Source organism: Oncorhynchus mykiss, chromosome 18 (genome assembly GCF_013265735.2).
Source record: "Oncorhynchus mykiss isolate Arlee chromosome 18, USDA_OmykA_1.1, whole genome shotgun sequence".
Classification (NCBI taxonomy): domain Eukaryota; kingdom Metazoa; phylum Chordata; class Actinopteri; order Salmoniformes; family Salmonidae; genus Oncorhynchus; species Oncorhynchus mykiss.
The window spans coordinates 14813005-14834367 of NC_048582.1; the positions used below are offsets into that span (position 1 = coordinate 14813005).

General features: G+C 43.0%; 1 protein-coding gene across 1 annotated transcript; it reads right to left on the reverse strand.

Moving 5' to 3' along the window:
* Positions 1 to 1597: 1597 nt before the first annotated feature.
* LOC110495454 (actin-related protein 2/3 complex subunit 2-B) lies at positions 1598 to 17120 on the reverse strand. Its single transcript, XM_021570723.2, has 10 exons — positions 16824 to 17120; positions 15803 to 15837; positions 15559 to 15671; positions 14054 to 14099; positions 12750 to 12936; positions 10941 to 11034; positions 9218 to 9344; positions 8772 to 8872; positions 8430 to 8530; positions 1598 to 2384 (listed from the first exon to the last, which is right to left on the reverse strand). Exons 1-10 carry the CDS (start codon positions 16895 to 16897, stop codon positions 2363 to 2365), a joined length of 900 nt encoding a protein of 299 aa, XP_021426398.1. The 5' UTR covers positions 16898 to 17120; the 3' UTR covers positions 1598 to 2362.
* Between the last annotated feature and the right edge of the window lie 4243 nt (positions 17121 to 21363).

A 21363-nucleotide genomic window follows, 5' to 3' on the forward strand; every position in this document is an offset into this window, starting at 1 on the left:
AATTGACTCAAATTATGTCAATTAGCCCATCAAGCTTCTAAAGCCATGACATGGTTGGGGCCATCACGACTCATGGTTTTCACAAAAGCACCACTATCTGCGAGAAAGCCTTGCACGATACCAGGGCAAACGTCCTGATCATACTCCACCACACACCACTGGATAAACAGAGCTGTTTCCAGTGAAGCTAAAGTGAAATCGAAAGACAACGCAACAGTAAACATGTCGTCTCCCATGAATGACAACTACAGTTGCTGAAGTGTAAGATTAGGTTCTTTGTAAGACGTGTGGCATGACAGAGTTGGCAAGAGCACAAGCAAACAGATGTACCGTTTCTGCTGTACTGATGATAAAATAAAGTAGGCAGGCCTCTCCACGGTATTACTCCTCACCAGTTTGACAGCTCTACATAACATTCCACCAATCCCTCAGTGGTGCCAACTTGTAACGAGTGGTACTTTACCCTTGACTGAACTCTCTCACATTGCCCCCATTGTCACGTTCCCTAGCAACAGGTAAAAATCCATGTTTTTGTTATCTCAAGATAGTGTGTTGTCAAAGGAGACACAGCTACCCCTGGAAAAGAAACTCATGGCTGACAATGATAAGGACATGATGGCAGGTATCAACAGGTAGCCTAGCGGTTAAAGAAGCCAGCAACCGAAGGGTTGCCAGGTCGAATCCCGGGTCTTAAGGGAAAAATCATGCGGGAAGTTAGCTGGCAATGGGAGGGTTGCAGGTATCAAATGCTAGATGTGATCGCCTGCCGTTGCGGCCTTGAAAAAGGCACTTAACCCCCTCAATTGCGCCGTAGTATGGCAGCCCCCTTCTCCAACCCGTGTACCTTTTTGTCTTTCGGAGGAGTTGGGATAAAGTGCAAGTCACATTTCCGTTGGACCTTGTACCTGTACAATTGGACAAATAAAGTAATGTTAAAGTGAGATTAAGGTCTGTGAAACCACAACACAGAAAATAAGGATTTTTATAAGACTGGTTTATTTTTCCAATGACAATGGTACAGACAACATGGAAGCATAGAGAGGGGGAAGGAGAAAGAGAGGGGTTCTGAAGTTATGGACACCATCAGGGAGGGAGGGAGGAGGGGTTCTGAAGTTATGGGCACCATCAGGGAGGGAGAAAGGAGGGGTTCTGAAGTTATGGACACCATCAGGGAGGGAGAAAGGAGGGGTTCTGAAGTTATGGGCACCATCAGGGAGGGAGAAAGGAGGGGTTCTGAAGTTATGGACACCATCAGGGAGGGAGGAGGGGTTCTGAAGTTATGGACACCATCAGGGAGGGAGGGAGGAGGGGTTCTGAAGTTATGGGCACCATCAGGGAGGGAGGGAGGAGGGGTTCTGAAGTTATGGGCACCATCAGGGAGGGAGAAAGGAGGGGTTCTGAAGTTATGGGCACCATCAGGGAGGGAGAAAGGAGGGGTTCTGAAGTTATGGACACCATCAGGGAGGGAGAAAGGAGGGGTTCTGAAGTTATGGACACCATCAGGGAGGGAGAAAGGAGGGGTTCTGAAGTTATGGACACCATCAGGGAGGGAGAAAGGAGGGGTTCTGAAGTTATGGACACCATCAGGGAGGGAGGGAGGAGGGGTTCTGAAGTTATGGACACCATCAGGGAGGGAGAAAGGAGGGGTTCTGAAGTTATGGACACCATCAGGGAGGGAGGGAGGAGGGGTTCTGAAGTTATGGACACCATCAGGGAGGGAGGGAGGAGGGGTTCTGAAGTTATGGACACCATCAGGGAGGGAGGGAGGAGGGGTTCTGAAGTTATGGACACCATCAGGGAGGGAGAAAGGAGGGGTTCTGAAGTTATGGACACCATCAGGGAGGGAGAAAGGAGGGGTTCTGAAGTTATGGACACCATCAGGGAGGGAGAAAGGAGGGGTTCTGAAGTTATGGACACCATCAGGGAGGGAGAAAGGAGGGGTTCTGAAGTTATGGACACCATCAGGGAGGGAGAAAGGAGGGGTTCTGAAGTTATGGACACCATCAGGGAGGGAGAGAGGAGGGGTTCTGAAGTTATGGACACCATCAGGGAGGGAGGGAGGAGGGTAGAGTACCAAATGGAGTAAAAGATATATCAAAACATTTCATATATATATTTATATAGGACTAATAATTATCATTTAACTATGCAAAGCAAGGAATGCCCTTTTTATTTGTTTCAGCCTCGATTTCTACTAAGAGACAACTTTATTCAAAGAAGAGAACTTTATTTAAAAAAGACAGGATGGACACGCGCTGGGCGGGGCTTTATGGGCCTGTGATCCTGTCCAATGTGGAGTCGAGTCTCAGTGTGGCACGAATGGGGACGTGTCCAGGGGTCAGAGTGCGCGTGTGGACCAGCCTCAGCGGGAGAACGTCTTGCCCCTGAAAACAGACATCAAAAAAACAGCCAGAAATCAATTTTAAAAAAATCTTGCCACAAAGACACTTTATTGGCAGCTCGCCCTAAAGCCTATTCTACAGAGGGCTTGGCATTACTGCTTCTAGGTTTTATTCCGTCAATGTTTTAAAGGAAAATCCTCTCGCCACGAGGTCCAAGGTAGGCTCCTCGCTGGCGCTGACTAGGTTCCATGACATTGTCCACACAGGGCATCTGAACACACATGTTGATTGTCATAACATTTTGGGTGTCATTTTTTAACTTTTTTACACCTATGGTGTTCCAGGTCAAAAAGAAATTAATGGGTGAGACTACAATTAGTGTATACAATTGAGTTCAGGCACATGCCCGTTCAGATGGACACACTTCCTCTCCCAGACCCCCACATGCATGTGTGTTTGAGCACACACCTCACTCCACTTCCTGGATTCCACGGCAACCCCCACAGGAACCTTTCCCCAACAGATATGGTTGTGTATTGATATTCTAGTTGTCCCTTTAGGGCACCTGTAACCCCCTCTTGCTTACCTACGTTGAAATGTTCTTCCTGTGAAACGCATTAAACAACACCCACGTTCATTTCTACTCCCGTCTCATGTCCTGTCCTTAGATGAGTTGTATAAGTAATACAGTGTGCTATACAACAGATATCTTTCCCCCATGGGAACCACATTCCCACAAACAATCGCAACATTGTTTCAATAAGATAAATAACTTCTCACAGCTTTGGTATATAAAGCTTTTTTGAGGCCTTGCTCACAATCCATTCTGTGGCAGGACAATGACCAAACGATATACTGTATGTGAGGCTCTTGATCATATCTTTCATAATGACACTGGTGAGGAGGAGATAATCGTTGTTAAACTGACAAAAGTAGTCTGTGATAAATAGCACAATATGTTTCATCTGAGTATTTGTTCTAGTCCAAATAATCCATACATTATGCTTTGTTAACTCAAAAAACGAGTTGTATGAGCTCAGGTCAATGAGGCCTACAGGCCATAAATAGCAAATAGAAGTTCAAAACTTCTAATGTTCACAAGAACGTACGTTGATAAAAAGATCTAAACAACATTACATGATAATAAACGTATTATTATGGATTCATATTCAGCTATAAAATGGGGACGGTCATTTTGGACCGGGAACACAATTAACATGAAACGAACACAACAGGAGGGTTAAGGCCCTTGAGCCAATCAGTTGTGTTGTGACAAGGTAGGGGGATATACAGAAGATAGACCTATTATGGCAAGAACAGCTCAAATAAGCAAAGAGAAACAACGGTCCATCACTACTTTAAGATGTGAAATGTTCCGGATTGACTGACCTTCAAGAACATTGAACGTTTCTTCAAGTGCAGTCCCAAAAACCATCAAGCGCTATGATGAAACTAGCTCTCATGAGGACCAACACAGGAAAGGAAGACCCAGAGTTACCTCTGCTGCAGAGGATAAGGTCATCACAGTTACCAGCCTCAGATTGCAGCCCAAATAAATGCTACAGAGTTCAAGTAACAGACACATTTCAACATCAACTGTTCAGAGAAGACTGCGTGAACATGGTTGATTTGCTGCAAAGAAACTACAACTAAAGGACACCAATAAGAAGAGACTTGCTTGGGCCAAGAAACACAAGCAACAGACATTAAACAGGTGGAAATCTAGTATTAGTATTGTGGAGTCACTACAATGTTGACGATCCATCCTCATTTTGATCCCATCACAGCCATTAAACTCTGTTTTAAAGTCACCATTGGACTCACTGTCATATCCCTGAGCAGTTTACTGCCTCTCTGGCAATGGAGTTCGGAAGAACAGCTGTATCTTTGTAGTGACTGGGTGTATTGACGCACCATCCTAAGTGTAATTAATAACTTCACCATGCTCAAAGGGATATTCAACGTCTACTTTTTACATGTTTAACCCATCTACCAATAGGTGCCGTTCTTTGTGAGGCATTGGAAAACCTCCCTGGTCTTTGTGGTTGAACCCGTGTTTGAAATTCCCTGCACGACTGAGGGACCTTCTAGATAATTAATTGTATGTGGGATGTACAGAGATTAGGTAGTTATTAAAAAAAAAATGTCAACATTATTATAGCACACAGAGAGAGTCCATGCAACTTATTATGGGACTTGCTAAGCACATTTTTACTCCTGAACTTATTTAGGCTTGCCATAACAAGGGGGTTGAATCCTTATTGACTCATGACATTTCAGCTTTTTAGTTTTTATTAATTTGTAAAAAAATAAAAACATAATTCCACTTTGACATTATGGGGTATTGTGTGTAGGCCAGTGACTTTTTTTGTGCAATTTAATCAATTTTAAATTCAGGCTGTAACAGAAGGTGGAAAAAGTCAAGGGGTGTGAATACTTTCAGAAGGCACTGTAGATTAGGGCTGACAATATAGTCCACTGGTCAATTGTTTGGTTGATAGGCTGTTAGTCGACCTAGATTTCTTTAGTCGAGCAGTAGCAAAACATCATTATTTTAAATCTTGGTGTACAAGTCACCCGTCTGATTGGTGCCTGTCTGGGTGGACTGATCCATTGTGGAGGGCTTGGGGATGGCACAGTCCAAGACGTGCTACTGGAATTGTATATGGTTATATTATGTAAGAACAACAGTGCAACACAAATAAAAAATATAATTTTATAACAAAATGTGCTTTCTCCCGTGTTGGATAGTGGTCACGGTTCTGAAACGCACCAGTGTGCTGTATCTACAGAAATAAGACAGATCCTACTTCTGTTGCCTGTTTGAGTGTTAAAAACCTACTGACACCGTGAGCACCAAGCCTCATGTTTATTTCAGCATAGCAAAGATTTAAAGGCTATACACTTTTTCATTAGACCAGCCTCTAGTATTATTTAGTGTTGTTTACACTGTTACAAATTGCCTGAAATTACATTTACAATAACCCTCCTTTTCCATTATTATTATTATTATTATTATTATTATTATTATTATTATTATTATTATCAAACCTGTAGGCCTAAGAGCCCATCCTGTTTAGTCTTCATACCGTAACTTACTTAGGCCTGTATTTCAATACTTGTATAGGCTACTGTATCAATAATTTATTTGTTCATGCCATGACACAGCATACAATCCATTCATGATGTGAAATGCAAGCAAGCATTTTAGTTTAAAAATAAAGGCAACCATTGAATAATTAGCATAAACAATAAATGGAGCAAAACCATTCCATTTCGGAAATTGCATTCACGAATCCGACTGTTCAGTCTTTGCTGCAATAAAGGCTTTACAAAAAAAACATTATAGCAGACACTCTGGTATGCTTATCAGTTATTTAGTGTTGTTTACATTGTTCCTAACAGTCAGAAAAATTATATTGTAATCTAACAGATTACACACATAGGTCTAATATGGACACAGCGCTTCCTAACTACCATCCTATAGGTCCTCACTCCAACCGTGTTCCTGGAGAACTACCATCCTATAGGTCCTCACTCCAACCGTGTTCCTGGAGAACTACCATCCTATAGGTCCTCACTCCAACCGTGTTCCTGGAGAACTACCATCCTATAGGTTCACTCCAACCCTGTTCCTGGAAAACTACCATACTATAGGTCCTCTCCAACCCTGTTCCTGGAGAACTACCATCCTATAGGTCCTCTCCCCAACCCTGTTCCTGGAGAACTACCATCCTATAGGTCCTCACTCCAACCGTGTTCCTGGAGAACTACCATCCTATAGGTCCTCACTCCAACCGTGTTCCTGGAGAACTACCATCCTATAGGTCCTCACTCCAACCGTGTTCCTGGAGAACTACCATCCTATAGGTCCTCACTCCAACCGTGTTCCTGGAGAACTACCATCCTATAGGTCCTCACTCCAACCCTGTTCCTGGAAAACTACCATCCTATAGGTTCACTCCAACCCTGTTCCTGGAAAACTACCATACTATAGGTCCTCTCCAACCCTGTTCCTGGAGAACTACCATCCTATAGGTCCTCTCCCCAACCCTGTTCCTGGAGAACTACCATCCTATAGGTCCTCACTCCAACCCTGTTCCTGGAGAGCTACTGTGCTGTAGGTCCTCTCTCCAACCCTGTTCCTGGAAAACTACCATCCTATAGGTCCTCTCTCCAACCCTATTCCTGGAGGACTACCATCCTATAGGTCCTCTCTCCAACCCTGTTCCTGGATAACTACCATCCTGTGGGTTCACTCCCCAACCCTGTTCCTGGATAACTACCATCCTGTGGGTTCACTCCAACCCTGTTCCTGGAGAGCTACTGTGCTGTGGGTTCACTCCCCAACCCTGTTCCTGGATAACTACCATCCTGCGGGTTCACTCCAACCCTGTTCCTGGAGAACTACCATCCCAGCGCTCCATAACACATTTTTCTTGATCTCCAGTATTTACTACAACTAGTCAAATGTATTCCAGACATCTGACTTCCCTTTTACCTCCTGCACAACCAGTAAACATTCCCGTTTCCAGTTGGTCACGTCCTCTGCATCCATTTTGCTGTCACACATGTTATGGTGTTCAGAGTTTGTTAGAACCAATTTATTGATGTGACTATGATATGCTATAGGTCAGGCCCTATTGGTCACGTGCATGCAAAGCATACATGTGTCACGTAAAGAGAGCAAGGGTTGAGGGAATAAGCAATATACAGTGTTGATGTGTGGTGGTCGCTGCAGTAGGGAGGAGAGAGAGAGAAAGGGTGCTCGTCACACAGCATCAGACAAGCGCAGTACATATAGTTGATTTGATTAAAAGACCTTCGATGTGTCTATATGGGAAAAATACACGTTTAAATGTTGACCAATAGATTGGTCGAAAGAACAGATGACTCTTGGTCAACACACAAAAGGTCAGCACATATGGTCTTCATGCAAGAGTAAAAAAAATATACAGATACCACACCTTCCAACTAAATGTTGACCCAACTATGTCAACTACCGCTGACTAAATCCCAGATTGTGAAACAAAGAGTACACCCCTGCTTCCTTCCACCCAGAGCGGAGCTCCCTGAGGATCAGTGGCATAGAATTCCCCGGAGTCACAGTTAAATATACATATTTAGACAAGGCCTCTTCTGTTTCAGACAGAGAGGGGGAGTGCTGGTCAGATCCACAGATCCCACACAGCAATAGGGACCAAACTGAGTGTGCGAGTGAGTGGGGGGAGCTTGTAAAAATTCCACCTGAGCCCACTTCAAACAGCGCTGCTCGTGTCAAAGCAGTTCTAGTAGTACACACACAATGAACACAACTGTTGAAACAAGACCGCCCTCAAAAACACCGTAGCCTACAGACACAAGAACATTACAGGAGGGTTCTAATGAATCTCTACAGCTGATAAATGAATGGATTGTACACACTTCCACCCTGGCTCTCTCTCTCCATCTGACTGCTGTTCACCACACAGGCGCTGATGAGTGTGTGTTTGGTGTTGGTATTTAATTAAGAAAGGAATGTCGAGGGACGTGAAAACAGTTCACACACACAAAATAAAATAAAGCATTATCAGGGACAATAAGATCTGGGGACATGGTGAAAGTAGCCCGTGTGCTTCAATAAATGATAACAGATTAACTGATCTCTCTGATCTTTGAGAACAGGCTGCACTCACAGCAGGGTGAACTTGTTTTAAAGGACAGAAGTGTCCTACAGGCAGTGCTGCTAGAGTCAACGTTAGGTCACCCACATCCCAGTGAACCCAATGGCTGGCAGTGGAATAAGTCAGACCTGGGTCCAAATAGTATGTTCATTTTTTCAAATACTTTTGAGCATTTTGTTTGAGCATTGGCTGGAGTGCCAGGTGGGCAGGGCATGCACTTTTGGGACTATTCCATTAGTTCCAGGCTTGCTCAATCAAGCACAGTCCAGGTATGGGACCATATTTTAAAAGCATCTGAGAGTAGGTGTGCTGATCTAGGATCCTCTCCCACATAAACATGTAATACTATCCATAGTGAGCCAAAAGGCTAAACTGATCCTAGATCAGCACTCCAATGCTGGAGTGCAGAGCAGCAGTAACTTACGACATGGTCTTCATCTCCTTCTTCTCAGCGTCGGGTCGAGCCCTGTTCAACACCTTGAGGAAGTCAGAAGTCTTAGCCCTCATACGTGTGTGGATGTAGGCCTGGAAGGGAGAGACATACCTTAATACACACCTACTGAACCAACAGCTCACTGACACGCACTACTTGACCTCAACTCATACCAGGCAGGAATCTGAAAAGCACATATTAAGTAAGGGCAATAGTTAGTGCTCATCAAGGAACACTATAATGGGTAGTGCAGGTATAGTAGTGTCCTAGTTAGGGCAGTGCAGAAGTTGGGACTAATAGGGTCCTAGTTAGTATACTAGTTAGGGAAGTCACCTTGGAACACTTTATGTGGTAGTGCAGGTAGTCCCTGAAGGTGTGGATGAGGTTGATGGTGTTGTCTCTGGCGTTGGCGTTGGTGTGACGTGGGAACAGGACTGAGAGGACAGGAGAAATAACACACATTACCACAAAGACATTGGAATTAGGCTGATGACTGACCTGATATTCAAGCTAATGTTAGTTTATGATCATCCACTGACTACTTTCTATCTAGCGCTGGAAAACAGACTAATTAATTGCATGTTTATTGCATGTTTAAAAATATATTTAACGGTCACACAATTCAGCTCTAGGCACCTTCTTGTACAGTAAACCCATGTAATTCCCAGGAAGGCCCAACATCCCATTTGGAAGATTCCAGGAATCAGAATGGAATAAGCAGAAAATCCAGAATCCTCCAACCAGGATTTCTGGAAAACCTGGGAATGGTTGGTACAGACCGAAGGTGATGTAGCCGATGTTGTCTCCAACGGCGGCGTCAGTGTCCTTCAGCTCCAGGGGCGGCTCCCGGTGGCTGAACAGAACCTGGGGGGCAGTGTGACTGGCTCGCCGACCCTCCTTAAACTCCTACACAGAGACAGAGAGAGCAACACAGACAGACAGTGAGACACATACAGAGAGCAACACACACTAAGGTTGTCCATGACAAATACCTAATAGCGTAGAGGGCAAATAAGATATTTCATAAATCATTTGCACAGACATGGAGGTGATGGGGTTTCTGCATTACTGTAGTGAACTACCTTTAGACAACAGTGCAAAGATACTTTGGCAACCTTTCTCCTTTTCACAACCATATGGACATACATACTGTATTGTAATTACATCACTTTGTACCGTACATAGTGCTGCCAAGCTCGTTTTAATCATGTGAGAGGCGGTTCCTGTTAAGGGTGATGAAAACTAGAGTAGGGATGCACGATATATCAGTGAACATATCGGAATCGGCCAGTATTAGCTAAAAATGGCAGCATCGACCCGATATTTCTAGTTTAACGCCGATGTGCAATACCGATGTCAAAGCTGACGTGCATACCTATAACGTAGGTACATGACGTGCATACCTATAACATAGGTACATGACGTGCATACCTATAACATAGGTACATGATGTAAGAACCTTTCAGCGAGACAAATCAAAGGCCAAATCCATTATCGCCCTTGACAACCATTCTCTGTCGTGGGTGATGTTGGCTTTCGCCGACTGGTCGAACACCGGTACATACTACCGAGTGTGCTATTTTTCAGATGTTGCCCTACCGGAGTTACACAGTAATAGAGTCACTGCTATTAGCTTCACGCCTGACATTTGGACCAGCGATATCAGCCCCGTGAGCATGCTGAGTCTGATAGCACAGTGTGTCGATGAGGATTTCAGAATGTGGAAAGCCGTATTGTATGCTCATCAATGTGCTGGTTGTCATACTGCTGCTGCCATTTCAATGGCATTTGAGAACATGTTTGAAACATCTTTACTGTGTCGCCACCATGTTCGATGCTATGTACAGGGATCACTACTTCCATGCAGACAAGAGACAGGGTTTACGTGAAATGTTACACAGCTGGACAAGATGGAAACAGAGAGAGTGACAGTGCGCACCGAGGAAGAGAGGCCACGGACAGACAGAGCTGAAACTTCACTGCTTGACATGCATGATGAAATCCTGGTTGAGAATGAGACAACTGAACATATGAACAGCAAGTAAGTGAAAGAAATTAGGTTTGATTATGTTTTACTGGTAATGGCATGCCAAATTCGTACGTACATGCCAAAAAAATTACTTTTGCCAGTGTGGTAACCTTTATTTAACTAGGCAAGTCAGTTAATTAAGAACAAATTGTTATTTACAATGACAGCCAAAACCGGACGACACTGGGCCAATTGTGCGCCGCCCTATGGGACTCCCAATCACGGCCGGATGTGATAGAGCCTGGTTTCGAATCAGGGACTGTAGTGATGCCTCCTGCACTGAGATGCAGTGCCTTAGACCGCTGCTTCCATGTGTGTGTTATCTATTTAACTGTACTAGAATGCTTAAAAGGTCGCTAAAATGTAAAATATCAGTATTGGGTTTTTTTTGGCAAGGAAAATATTGGATATCAGGACACAGCCAAAAATGTCATATCGGTGCATCACTACTTGAGAGAGAAATATTGTTTTACCTGCATGAACACTTTCCCAAGGATGACATCATCGTCGTCTTTGAAAACAGTGCTGAACACCACCGTCACTCTGTCCTTCTTGGCCTCCAGATACCTGAGGACAAACACAGAAACATGTCAACAACCAGTAGTCACCTCAGTGACATGGAATACTGGCAGTAAAAAAAAAAGGGTTCTTGGATTTAAAAATATACACAGTACCAGTCAAAGGTTTAGACACCTACTCATTCAAGAGTTTCTTTATTTTCTACATTCATTGTAGAATAATAGTAAAGACATCAAAAATATGAAATAACATATGGAATCATGTAGTAACCAGAAAAGTGTGAAACAAATCAAAATATATTTGATATGGGAGATTCTTCAAAGTAGCCACCCTTTGCCTTGATGCCCAGCTTCATGAGATAGTCACCTGGAATGCATTTCAATTAATAGGTGTGCCTTGTTAAAAAAGTTAATTTGTGGAATTTCTTTCCTTCTTAATGCTTTTGAGCCAATTGGTTATGTTGTGACAAGGTTGGGGTGGTATACAGAGGATAGCCCTATTTGGTAAAAGACCAGGTCCCTATTATGGCAAGAACAGCTCAAATAAGCAAAGAGAAACGACAGTCCATCATTACTTTAAGACATGGAGGTCAGTCAATATGGACATTTAAACTTTGAACGTTTCTTCAAGTGCAGTCGCAAAAACTATCAAGCGCTATGATGAAACTGGCTCTCATGAGAACCGCCACAGAAAAGGAAGACCCAAAGTTACCGCTACTGCAGAGGATAAAATAATTACAGTTACCAGCCTCAGATTGCAGCCAAAATAAATGATTCAGCGTTCAAGTAACAGACACATTTCAACATCAACTGTTCAGAGGAGACTGCGTGAATCAGGCCTTCATGGTCGAATTTCTGCAAAGAAACCACTACTTAAGGACACCAATAAGAGAAAGGCAAAGAAACCACTACTAAAGGACACCAATAAGAGAAAGGCAAAGAAACCACTACTAAAGGACACCAATAAGAGAAAGGCAAAGAAACCACTACTAAAGGACACCAATAAGAGAAAGGCAAAGAAACCACTACTAAAGGACACCAATAAGAGAAAGGCAAAGAAACCACTACTAAAGGACACCAATAAGAGAAAGGCAAAGAAACCACTACTAAAGGACACCAATAAGAGAAAGGCAAAGAAACCACTACTAAAGGACACCAATAAGAGAAAGGCAAAGAAACCACTACTAAAGGACACCAATAAGAGAAAGGCAAAGAAACCACTACTAAAGGACACCAATAAGAGAAAGGCAAAGAAACCACTACTAAAGGACACCAATAAGAGAAAGGCAAAGAAACCACTACTAAAGGACACCAATAAGAGAAAGGCAAAGAAACCACTACTAAAGGACACCAATAAGAGAAAGGCAAAGAAACCACTACTAAAGGACACCAATAAGAGAAAGGCAAAGAAACCACTACTAAAGGACACCAATAAGAAGAAACCCTTGAATGAGTAGGTGTTTTAAAACTTGACCGGTAGTGTGTGTGATTGAGATACACATACACACTTATTCAATGGGTTTTTAGGGGCTATAGCAGTAAAGGCAAAATTCTATATTTTAACAAGTAATTGTTTTGATAGCTAAATTCCAAATCAAATAGCTAAATGATCTATGTCATGACCACCTTAAAACAATTCCATGTTTTAGTAGAACCCCCCCACCCAAAGCCTCAGACTTTTAGTGGTCAACAACAAATAGCATCCTTGTTTTGTCTATGGTTACTTCTATACATTTTCATCCAGGCAGTGCAGCAGCCACCTACATGGACTCGTCGTCTCTGTAGTGGACCACGGCCCTCTTCTCTCCCTCCTTGCCCTCCTCCTGGAACTTGAAGTATTTCTCAAATACAGAGGCGAAGCAGTTCCTCTTCAGCATGCCCGCCTGGTGGATCACTTCCTCCTTGTTGGCTGGGACCGCATCCAGGTCAAAGAGCAGGGACACGTTATAGCCTAGGACACAGCCAATTACAGACAAGATCAGCTATTGTTCGATATAATTATTAAATCGCTAGAAACCTTCTTAGTAAGAGGTTTACTAACTGTGACAAGGTGTCAATCTGAGGGGAATGGGGGTCAAAACCCACCTATAGCAAATGACAATACTAATAAAAACCAAAATTCTTCATAGACTTTCCAACAAAGTAAACTATTAAGCAAAAAAACGAACAATGTGTTGGCCTAATTGCAAAGTGTTAGACCTGGTGCCAACCAAAGACAGCGTATCACCCAGTAAACACTATCTATAGTTTCAATCATGGAGGAGGATGTGGGTGCACGGTGTTATTTTAAGTGAATGTGTCTACACTTCAGGCTGTAGAAAAAACTAAAGCAGGAGAACAAGAAGCAGTTGTTTATTTTTAACATTTGAGTCATTTATAGTGATTTACAGTCCCAGCTAGGTGGTGGTACAACCACATACAGTATCTCAGTCCCAGCTAGGTGGTGGGACAACCACATACAGTATCTCAGTCCCAGCTAGGTGGTGGGACAACCACATACAGCATCTCAGTCCCAGCTAGGTGGTGGGACAACCACATACAGTATCTCAGTCCCAGCTAGGTGGTGGTACAACCACATACAGTATCTCAGTCCCAGCTAGGTGGTGGGACAACCACATACAGTATCTCAGTCCCAGCTAGGTGGTAGTACAACCACATACAGCATCTCAGTCCCAGCTAGGTGGTGGGACAACCACATACAGTATCTCAGTCCCAGCTAGGTGGTGGGACAACCACATACAGCATCTCAGTCCCAGCTAGGTGGTGGGACAACCACATACAGTATCTCAGTCCCAGCTAGGTGGTGGGACAACCACATACAGTATCTCAGTCCCAGCTAGGTGGTGAGACAACCACATACAGCATCTCAGTGAGAGTACATTTTTCCTGAATAAAGTAGCTAACTATCAGCGAAGTCAGTGGCAGTAATATAAGTGTGGGTGTTGGACCTCCGTAAGGGATAGGCTATATGACGCGCTGTCGATAATTCTCTGAGGAGTTGGAGTCATTAACATGGTGACAGTGGAAACTTCCATAGGGAGAGTGGACCGTAGTTACATAATACTTACACGCCTCGGGTGAAACCAGGAAGTTCCCATAGACCCGCTTCAGCAGCTGAAAGGAGGGAGGGATTTGGTGTGTTATTATGGACAGTAACAGATAAATGCCCCGACGGAGTCCGACACCAGCTATGCAACATCAGAGAGCCAGAGTGGACTGGTAGAGGTGGATGTCTCAGTGTAGATAATGGTAAGGGGAGATCATAAGCCTTCCCCTAAAACAACGGTTGCCCGTCAATGTGGAATCACTGGTAATGCAGCCCGAGTTCTGAACAAATAAGGCAATAATATGCAAATCCAGCGTACACATGTCAAAACAGATGACATTACTTCTATTATAAGAAGATGTACTGCAACTCTGTTTCCTTTACAGTAAAATTGCAAGAGTGCACCATTGTGACACATGTATTTATGTATTGTGTAAATCTATTATGTAACACGTAAAGCGGGACATTTCTACACAAAAATGTGGTTTGTTGTGGGTTAGTGAAGAAAGGCAACAAGGTGTACCAAATTTACACTTAGTGACTGAAAAGGACAAGACTTGATTAGTTGAACATGTTCTCATAAAGCCACTGTTTTTGCAGTAGTTAAACTAGCTTTTTATACCACTACAATGAAGAACGGAGCTGGAAGTAAGACACAAGGCAATGAAGGTAGACATTCATTTTCTATGGTCAGGTGACAGGACTGGGACATACACCACTGTGCAGCAAGTGATATAGGTGTTCCACAGCTCTTTTCCTCCATGATCTTAAAGTGCTCGACAGGTAAAAGCAATACTGTTAAAACCTATCCAGTCCTTTGATTCAGTAGTGCTCACAGAGAGTAAGAAAACAAGGACTGGTAGACTACAGGAAAGCAGTCATGGTGTTCATTAGGCAACATTTAGCTGTCTCAGTCAGCACTTCCTCCTTATAGGGTGAGTCATAAAGCACTTCCTGTTTCTATAAGAAACCCCTGCTGCTGATACTGCTTTCTTACATACATGGTGAGGATGTACAAAGCCCTGACATCCTGCTTTAGACATTTCTCCCTTTTCACATGAAATAAAACATCTACTCTGACACACATTTCCGAGCATTACATTTCAGAGCATTACATTACAATTCATCTGAGAGTCACAGGGTTGTGATGGAGCTCATATAATTAAAGATGGACTTTGTGATAACTCTGACTTGTGTGGTTTGCTCTCATGATTTGGTAAATACCGGAAATTTCCACGACACAACTTTCAAAACAGAATTACTTTCCCAATGTTCGTCAGCTGTAGTGTATGATATACCATTTTCGGAGTCTCTACCTTTATCCAATGTAAAAAAAACAATTTCAAATTTTGCTACATAAGACCGAATCGAGCCGGTCGGTCACATATACTGGTCCCCCATGGGAATCGAACCCACAACCCTGGCGTTGCAAGTGCCATGCTCTACCAAGTGAGCTACACGGGACATATCTGTAGATTGAATGAAGGGCAAGGGAGGTACAGATGCTGGTGTGTATGTGTGTGTCACCTCATCAGCTCCGTGCTCCTGCAGCTCCTTGTAGAACTTAAGGGAGATGCTGACCATCAGCTTGGTCTTGTCCCCATCGGGGTTGGAGATGTGGTAGAGGACACCATCGAAATCTACAGTTCAGAGAAAAGCCATCAGTTACAAACAAGCACCCACCTGGAAAAACTCACTCCTGAAAATAGCATAATATTGTTAAAACTGCATGCTACTGCACGGAAATATTAACCCCTAGTCCTTAACTCACCTGCAAATGTCACCTCCACTGCCTCTGGTTTAGTCCTACAAATAGAGGATTATATGTAAAATATGTATGAAACTGAATGCATGATAATATAACAAATTCGGCCATGTTTTGTTGAGTAGTTGTTAACTATAGACAACGCTTAATTTGCTGCCAGTATAATAATATTCTGTTGCAGCAGTTACCATGTTGGCATATTTGTGTAAAACCATTTTGGTTTTCGTGCAACTTGCAATTGTATTTCAAGAAACCACTCCTTGGGGTTTAGAAGTTGTCTATAACAGCAGTTCCTCTCCCCAGAGTTGTACTGACATGACCCAACTTGGGGATGCTGGAATGCGGAAGAGGCCAACAATGCGATGGCTAATATATTGCTAGTAGCTATCTAGTCTGATTATTCTCTATTCATTTCCTGAATTGAACGACTCTAGCTAATACAAGGTTAATCCATAACGATACGTTCTCTTTCTCAATTCAAAGCAAACTAGTTAGCTAGCTACTATACCATGAACTAGAAAAGCAGGTTCCCTTTTACTGCGGTGATTAGCATAGCAGCCAGTGATAGGTATAGTTAGCTAGCTAATAACACGGTTAGACATATTTTCTGTGAAAGCCACCATCATAATTGAAAAATTGGCAGTTCATTGGGACAATAAATGAGGATGCCGACAAGCACACGTAAACTAGAGTTCGCTTAGCGTTACCCCCTTATTGGGGCTAGACAGTTATTAGATTGGCTTCACCTGCCCAGCTAGTCTAGCTAGCCAAAGCTAACCAGTGACAGACACACCCCATTATTCCGGCTAAGCGATGCCTCTTGCAGAGGCGCGTGCCTCTTTATTCAGTTAAACCAGAATATTACTGTACGTGTCAAATCTATCGTCACTGTTCTGTCAATTCCTCCAGCCGCACATTTTCCATCCATCATTCGTTGTCGAGCAAATAATACTGGCCAGACATTAAGATACGGCTACTGTTAGCTATTCGGTAGCTAGCAAGCTAGTCTGGAACAATGATTTCTCACCCATTGGATGCACCGTCAAATTTCAACGTCAGCGTCTCTTCTATAATCCGGTTGTTGATTTCTAGCAGAATCATTGCAGCGGACTGGGGAATACGTTTAAATCGAAATATAAATTTGTTTTAGATCCTTAGGCTTCTTTGTGTCAAATTCTGCAAATGTTTCTTCCCTGACAGACCGCTTCCGCCGAGTTTTCCGTCTGTCGGCTCTTCCGCTTATTTCATTCCGGACCCCAAAGCAAGGTTGCTCACAGCACTGCCTGTAAGATTATGGCTGATATTGGTCTAGATATAAAATGTACACACTGATTTTTATTATAAACTGGGTGGTTCGAGCCCTGAATGCTGATTGGCTGAAAGCCGTGGTATATCACACCGTATACAACGAGTATGACAAAACATGTATTTTTAACGCTCTAATGACATTGGTAACCAGTTTATAAAAGCAATAAGGCACCTCGGGTGTTTGTGGTACATGGCCAATATACTACAGCTAAGGGCTGTAACCAGAAACTCCACGTTGCATTGTGCATAAGAACAGCCAGATACCACACCCCCCCGGGCCGTATTGCTTAATTAAATAACTGCTCACCTTCATTGTGTGTTTTTGTCAGATAACAAAACACATTTAAATCGTTCATGGTTCCTAATTATTCCTAGTAATAGACCAACCACAAGTTTGTAATGTAGTAGGATATGTAATGCATATATTAAATATACTGTATATATACAGTATCAGTCAAACGTTTGGAAACACTTACTCATTCAATGGTTTTTCTTTATATTTACTATTTTTTTGTAGAATAATAGTGAAGACATCAACAATATTAAATAACACATATGGAATCATGTAGTAACCAAAAAACTGTTAAACAAATCAAAATATTTTATATTTGAGATTCTTCAAAGTAGCCTTGATGACAGCTTTACACACTCTTGGAATTCTCTCAACCAGCTTCATGAGTCACCTGGAATGCATTTAAATTAATTTGTGTAATTACTGCGCTTGAGCCAATCAGTTGTATTGTGACAAGGTAGGGGTGGTATACAGAAGATAGCCCTATTTGGTAAAAGACCAAGTCCATATTATGGCAAGAGCAGCTCAAATAAGCAAAGAGAAACGACAGTCCATCATTACTTCAAGACATGAAGGTCAGTCACTGCGGAACATTTCAAGAATTTGAAAGTTTCTTCAAGTGCAGTTGCAAAAAACCATCAAGCGCTATGATGAAACTGGCTCTCATGAGGGCCGCCTCAGGAAAGGAAGATCCAGAGTTACCTCTACTGCAGAGGATAAGTTCATTAGAGTTCACTGCACCTCAGATTGCAGGCCAAATAAATGCTTCACAGAGTTCAAGTAACAGACACATCTCAACATCAACTGTTCAGAGGAGACTGCATGAATCAGGCCTTCATGGTCGAATTGCTGCAAAGAAACCACTACTAAAGGACACCAAAAAGAAGAGACTTGCTTGGGCCAAGAAACATGAGCAATGGACAGTAGACCGGTGGAAATCTGTCCTTTGATCTGATGTGTCCAAATTTGAGATGTTTGGTTCCAACCGCCGTGTCTTTGTTAGACGCAGAGTAGGTGAACGGATGATCTCTGCATGTGTGGTTCCCACCGTGAAGCATGGAGGAGGAGGTGTGATGGTGTGGGGGTGCTTTGCTGGTGACCCTTTACCTGCTTAAATAGCGGACCAATCAGCATGTTACCAACCCGTAGTAAACTTCTGGAAAAAATGGTGTTTGACCAGATACAATGCTATTTCACAGTCAACAAATTGACAACAGACTTTCAGCACGCATATAGGGAAGGACATTCAACAAGCACAGCACTTACACAAATGACTGATGATTGGCTGAGCGAAATTGATGATCACAATATTGTGGGGGCTGTCTTGTTTGACTTCAGTCCAGCTTTTGACATTATCGAGCATAGTTTGCTGCTGGAAAAACATAAGTGTTTTGGCTTTACACCCCCTGCTATAATGTGGATAAAGAGTTACTTGTCTTACAGAACACAGAGGGTGTTCTTTAATGGAAGCCTCTCAAGCACAATCAAGGTAGAATCATGAATTCCCCAGTATAGCTGTTTAGGCCCCTTGCTTCTTTCCATTTTTACTAATGCCATGCCACTGGCTTTGAGTAAGGTCATTGTGTCTATGTATGCGGATGACTCAACACTATACACGTCAGCTACTACAACGACTGAAATGACTGCAACACTTAACAAAAAGCTGCAGTTAGTTTCAGAATGGGTAGCAAAGAATAAGTTAGTCCTAAATATTTCAAAAACTAAAAGCATTGTATTTGGGACAAATCATTCACTAAACCCTAAATCTCAACTACATCTCGAAAATGAATAATGTGGAAATTGAGCAAATTGAGGTAACTAAACTGCTTGGAGTAACCCTGGATTGTAAACTGTCACGGTCAAAACATATTGATACAACAGTAGCTAAGATGGGGAGAAGTCTGTCCATAATATGTATTTATTTATTTTTATTTCACCTTTATTTAGCCAGGTACGCTAGTTGAGGACAAGTTCTCATTTGCAACTGCAACCTGGCCAAGATAAAGCATGGCAATTTGACACATACAACAACACAGAGTTACACATGGAATAAACAAAACATACAGCTAATAATACAGTAGAAAAATGTGCAAATGAGGAAAGATAAGGGAGTTAAGGCAATAAATAGGCCATGGTGGCGAAGTAATTACAATATAGCAATTAAACACTGGAATGGTAGATGTGCAGAAGATGAATGTGCAAGTAGAGATACTGGGGTGCAAAGGAGCAAGATAAATAAATAAAATACTGTATGGGGATGAGGTAGATACATGGGCCGTTTACAGATGGGCTATGTATAGGTGCAGTGATCTGTGAGCTGCTCTGACAGCTGATGCTTAAAGCTAGTGAGGGAGAAGTGAGTCTCCAGCTTCAGTGATTTTGGCAGTTTGTTCCAGTCATTGGCAGCAGAGAACTGGAAGGCAAAGGTGACCAAAGGAGGAATTGACTCCAATTGACACATTGGTGCAGCTGGCTTCCGGGTTGGATGGCGCTGTGTTAAGAAGCAGCGCGGCTTGGTTGGGTTGTGTATCGGAGGACGCATGACTTTCAATCTTCGTCTCTCCCGAGCCCGTACGGGAGTTGTAGCGATGAGACAAGATAGTAGCTACTAAACAATTGGATACCACGAAATTGGGGAGAAAAAGGAGTAAAAAAAAAAAAATTATAATAATAATATTTACTGCTATATTGTCCTTTGATAATGGATTCCTTGAGCCACAGAGACAGACAGGGCATTAGTGTGATGCAGAGTGGAACCCAAGAGCAGACTCAGACAAGGGGACTGGGATGAAGTAACCAAGGTATTTATTTAAACACAGGGGGAAGATGGAGTGCAGGCCAGGGGAGGTTTGGGTGGGTTGCAGGAAACCAGGTGCGGAGGCTGGAGCGAGAGGGGTTGGGACAGGGTAAGCAAGTCCGAAGGGGAATTCAAGGGAGTAGTAGAGTGGGGAATCCAGGACAGTGGCAGGGTGACGAGACGTGGAACTGGGGACATGGACCAGAGTCAGAGCGGGTGGAACTGTAGTGGAGAGGAAAACAGCATCAGGCAAGGAAACCAGGCACAACAGGATCTAATCATAACAAACAGCTAGACGTGTAGACTGACTGAGCAGAGATTACGATCTGGCAGTGTGGAAGTGGCAGGACTGAGTATTTGTAGAGGTCTTGATTATGGAACAGATTGCAGTTGGTGGGGATCTGCTCTGACTCCAGCACACCTGTCTCTACCCACACAATCACACACACGGGGAAAGAGAGAGAAAGATTGAGAGAGTACTGAGGGAGTGGCGGCAGATCAAGGAGACACAGGATGAGCAGTAGAGGGCGTTGCAGGGGCAGATGTGACAATTATTTTAATGATTAAGGTGATGTCATTGAGACAACAGGTGTTTTATTTTTGCTTATTGGTGGTTACCTGATCATGGCATGTATTTTATCAATGCATTGAATATATATTGTCGCAAATGTGCTTGTTGACCATTGATATCTGAAATATTCTTGTCTACTTTTTTGTGTGCGTTCATCGCTTGAGAACAAAATATTTCCACATTCTAAGAAGCTTCACACTTGACGGGCCTGAGGAGCATAATGTTGTAAGGCATCTTACCTCACTTCCTTCTCTGTACAAAGAGTTTGCAACACTGACCAAAGAACCCAGTGTCTTCTGCAATGACAGTAATTGACGTGCATGCAATTTGAGCATATCACGTAAATGACACTTAGAGGACAGGACCTAGACATGGTGTAATGTAGGTCACAGGGATGTTAATGACAGACATGTAGACCCTCTCATCCCACGGCAGCTCTACCCAAGGTTACCATTGTTCTCTGATACCTTAAGAATAGATATCACTTACTGACAAACTCAAGGTTTTGTTTATTTGTGATCTGTGTGTTTGTGAATGCCCACATGTATTCCTACTTTGTGGCTGGGGGGAGTTTTGTCTGTACAGGTGGTAGTTCACAG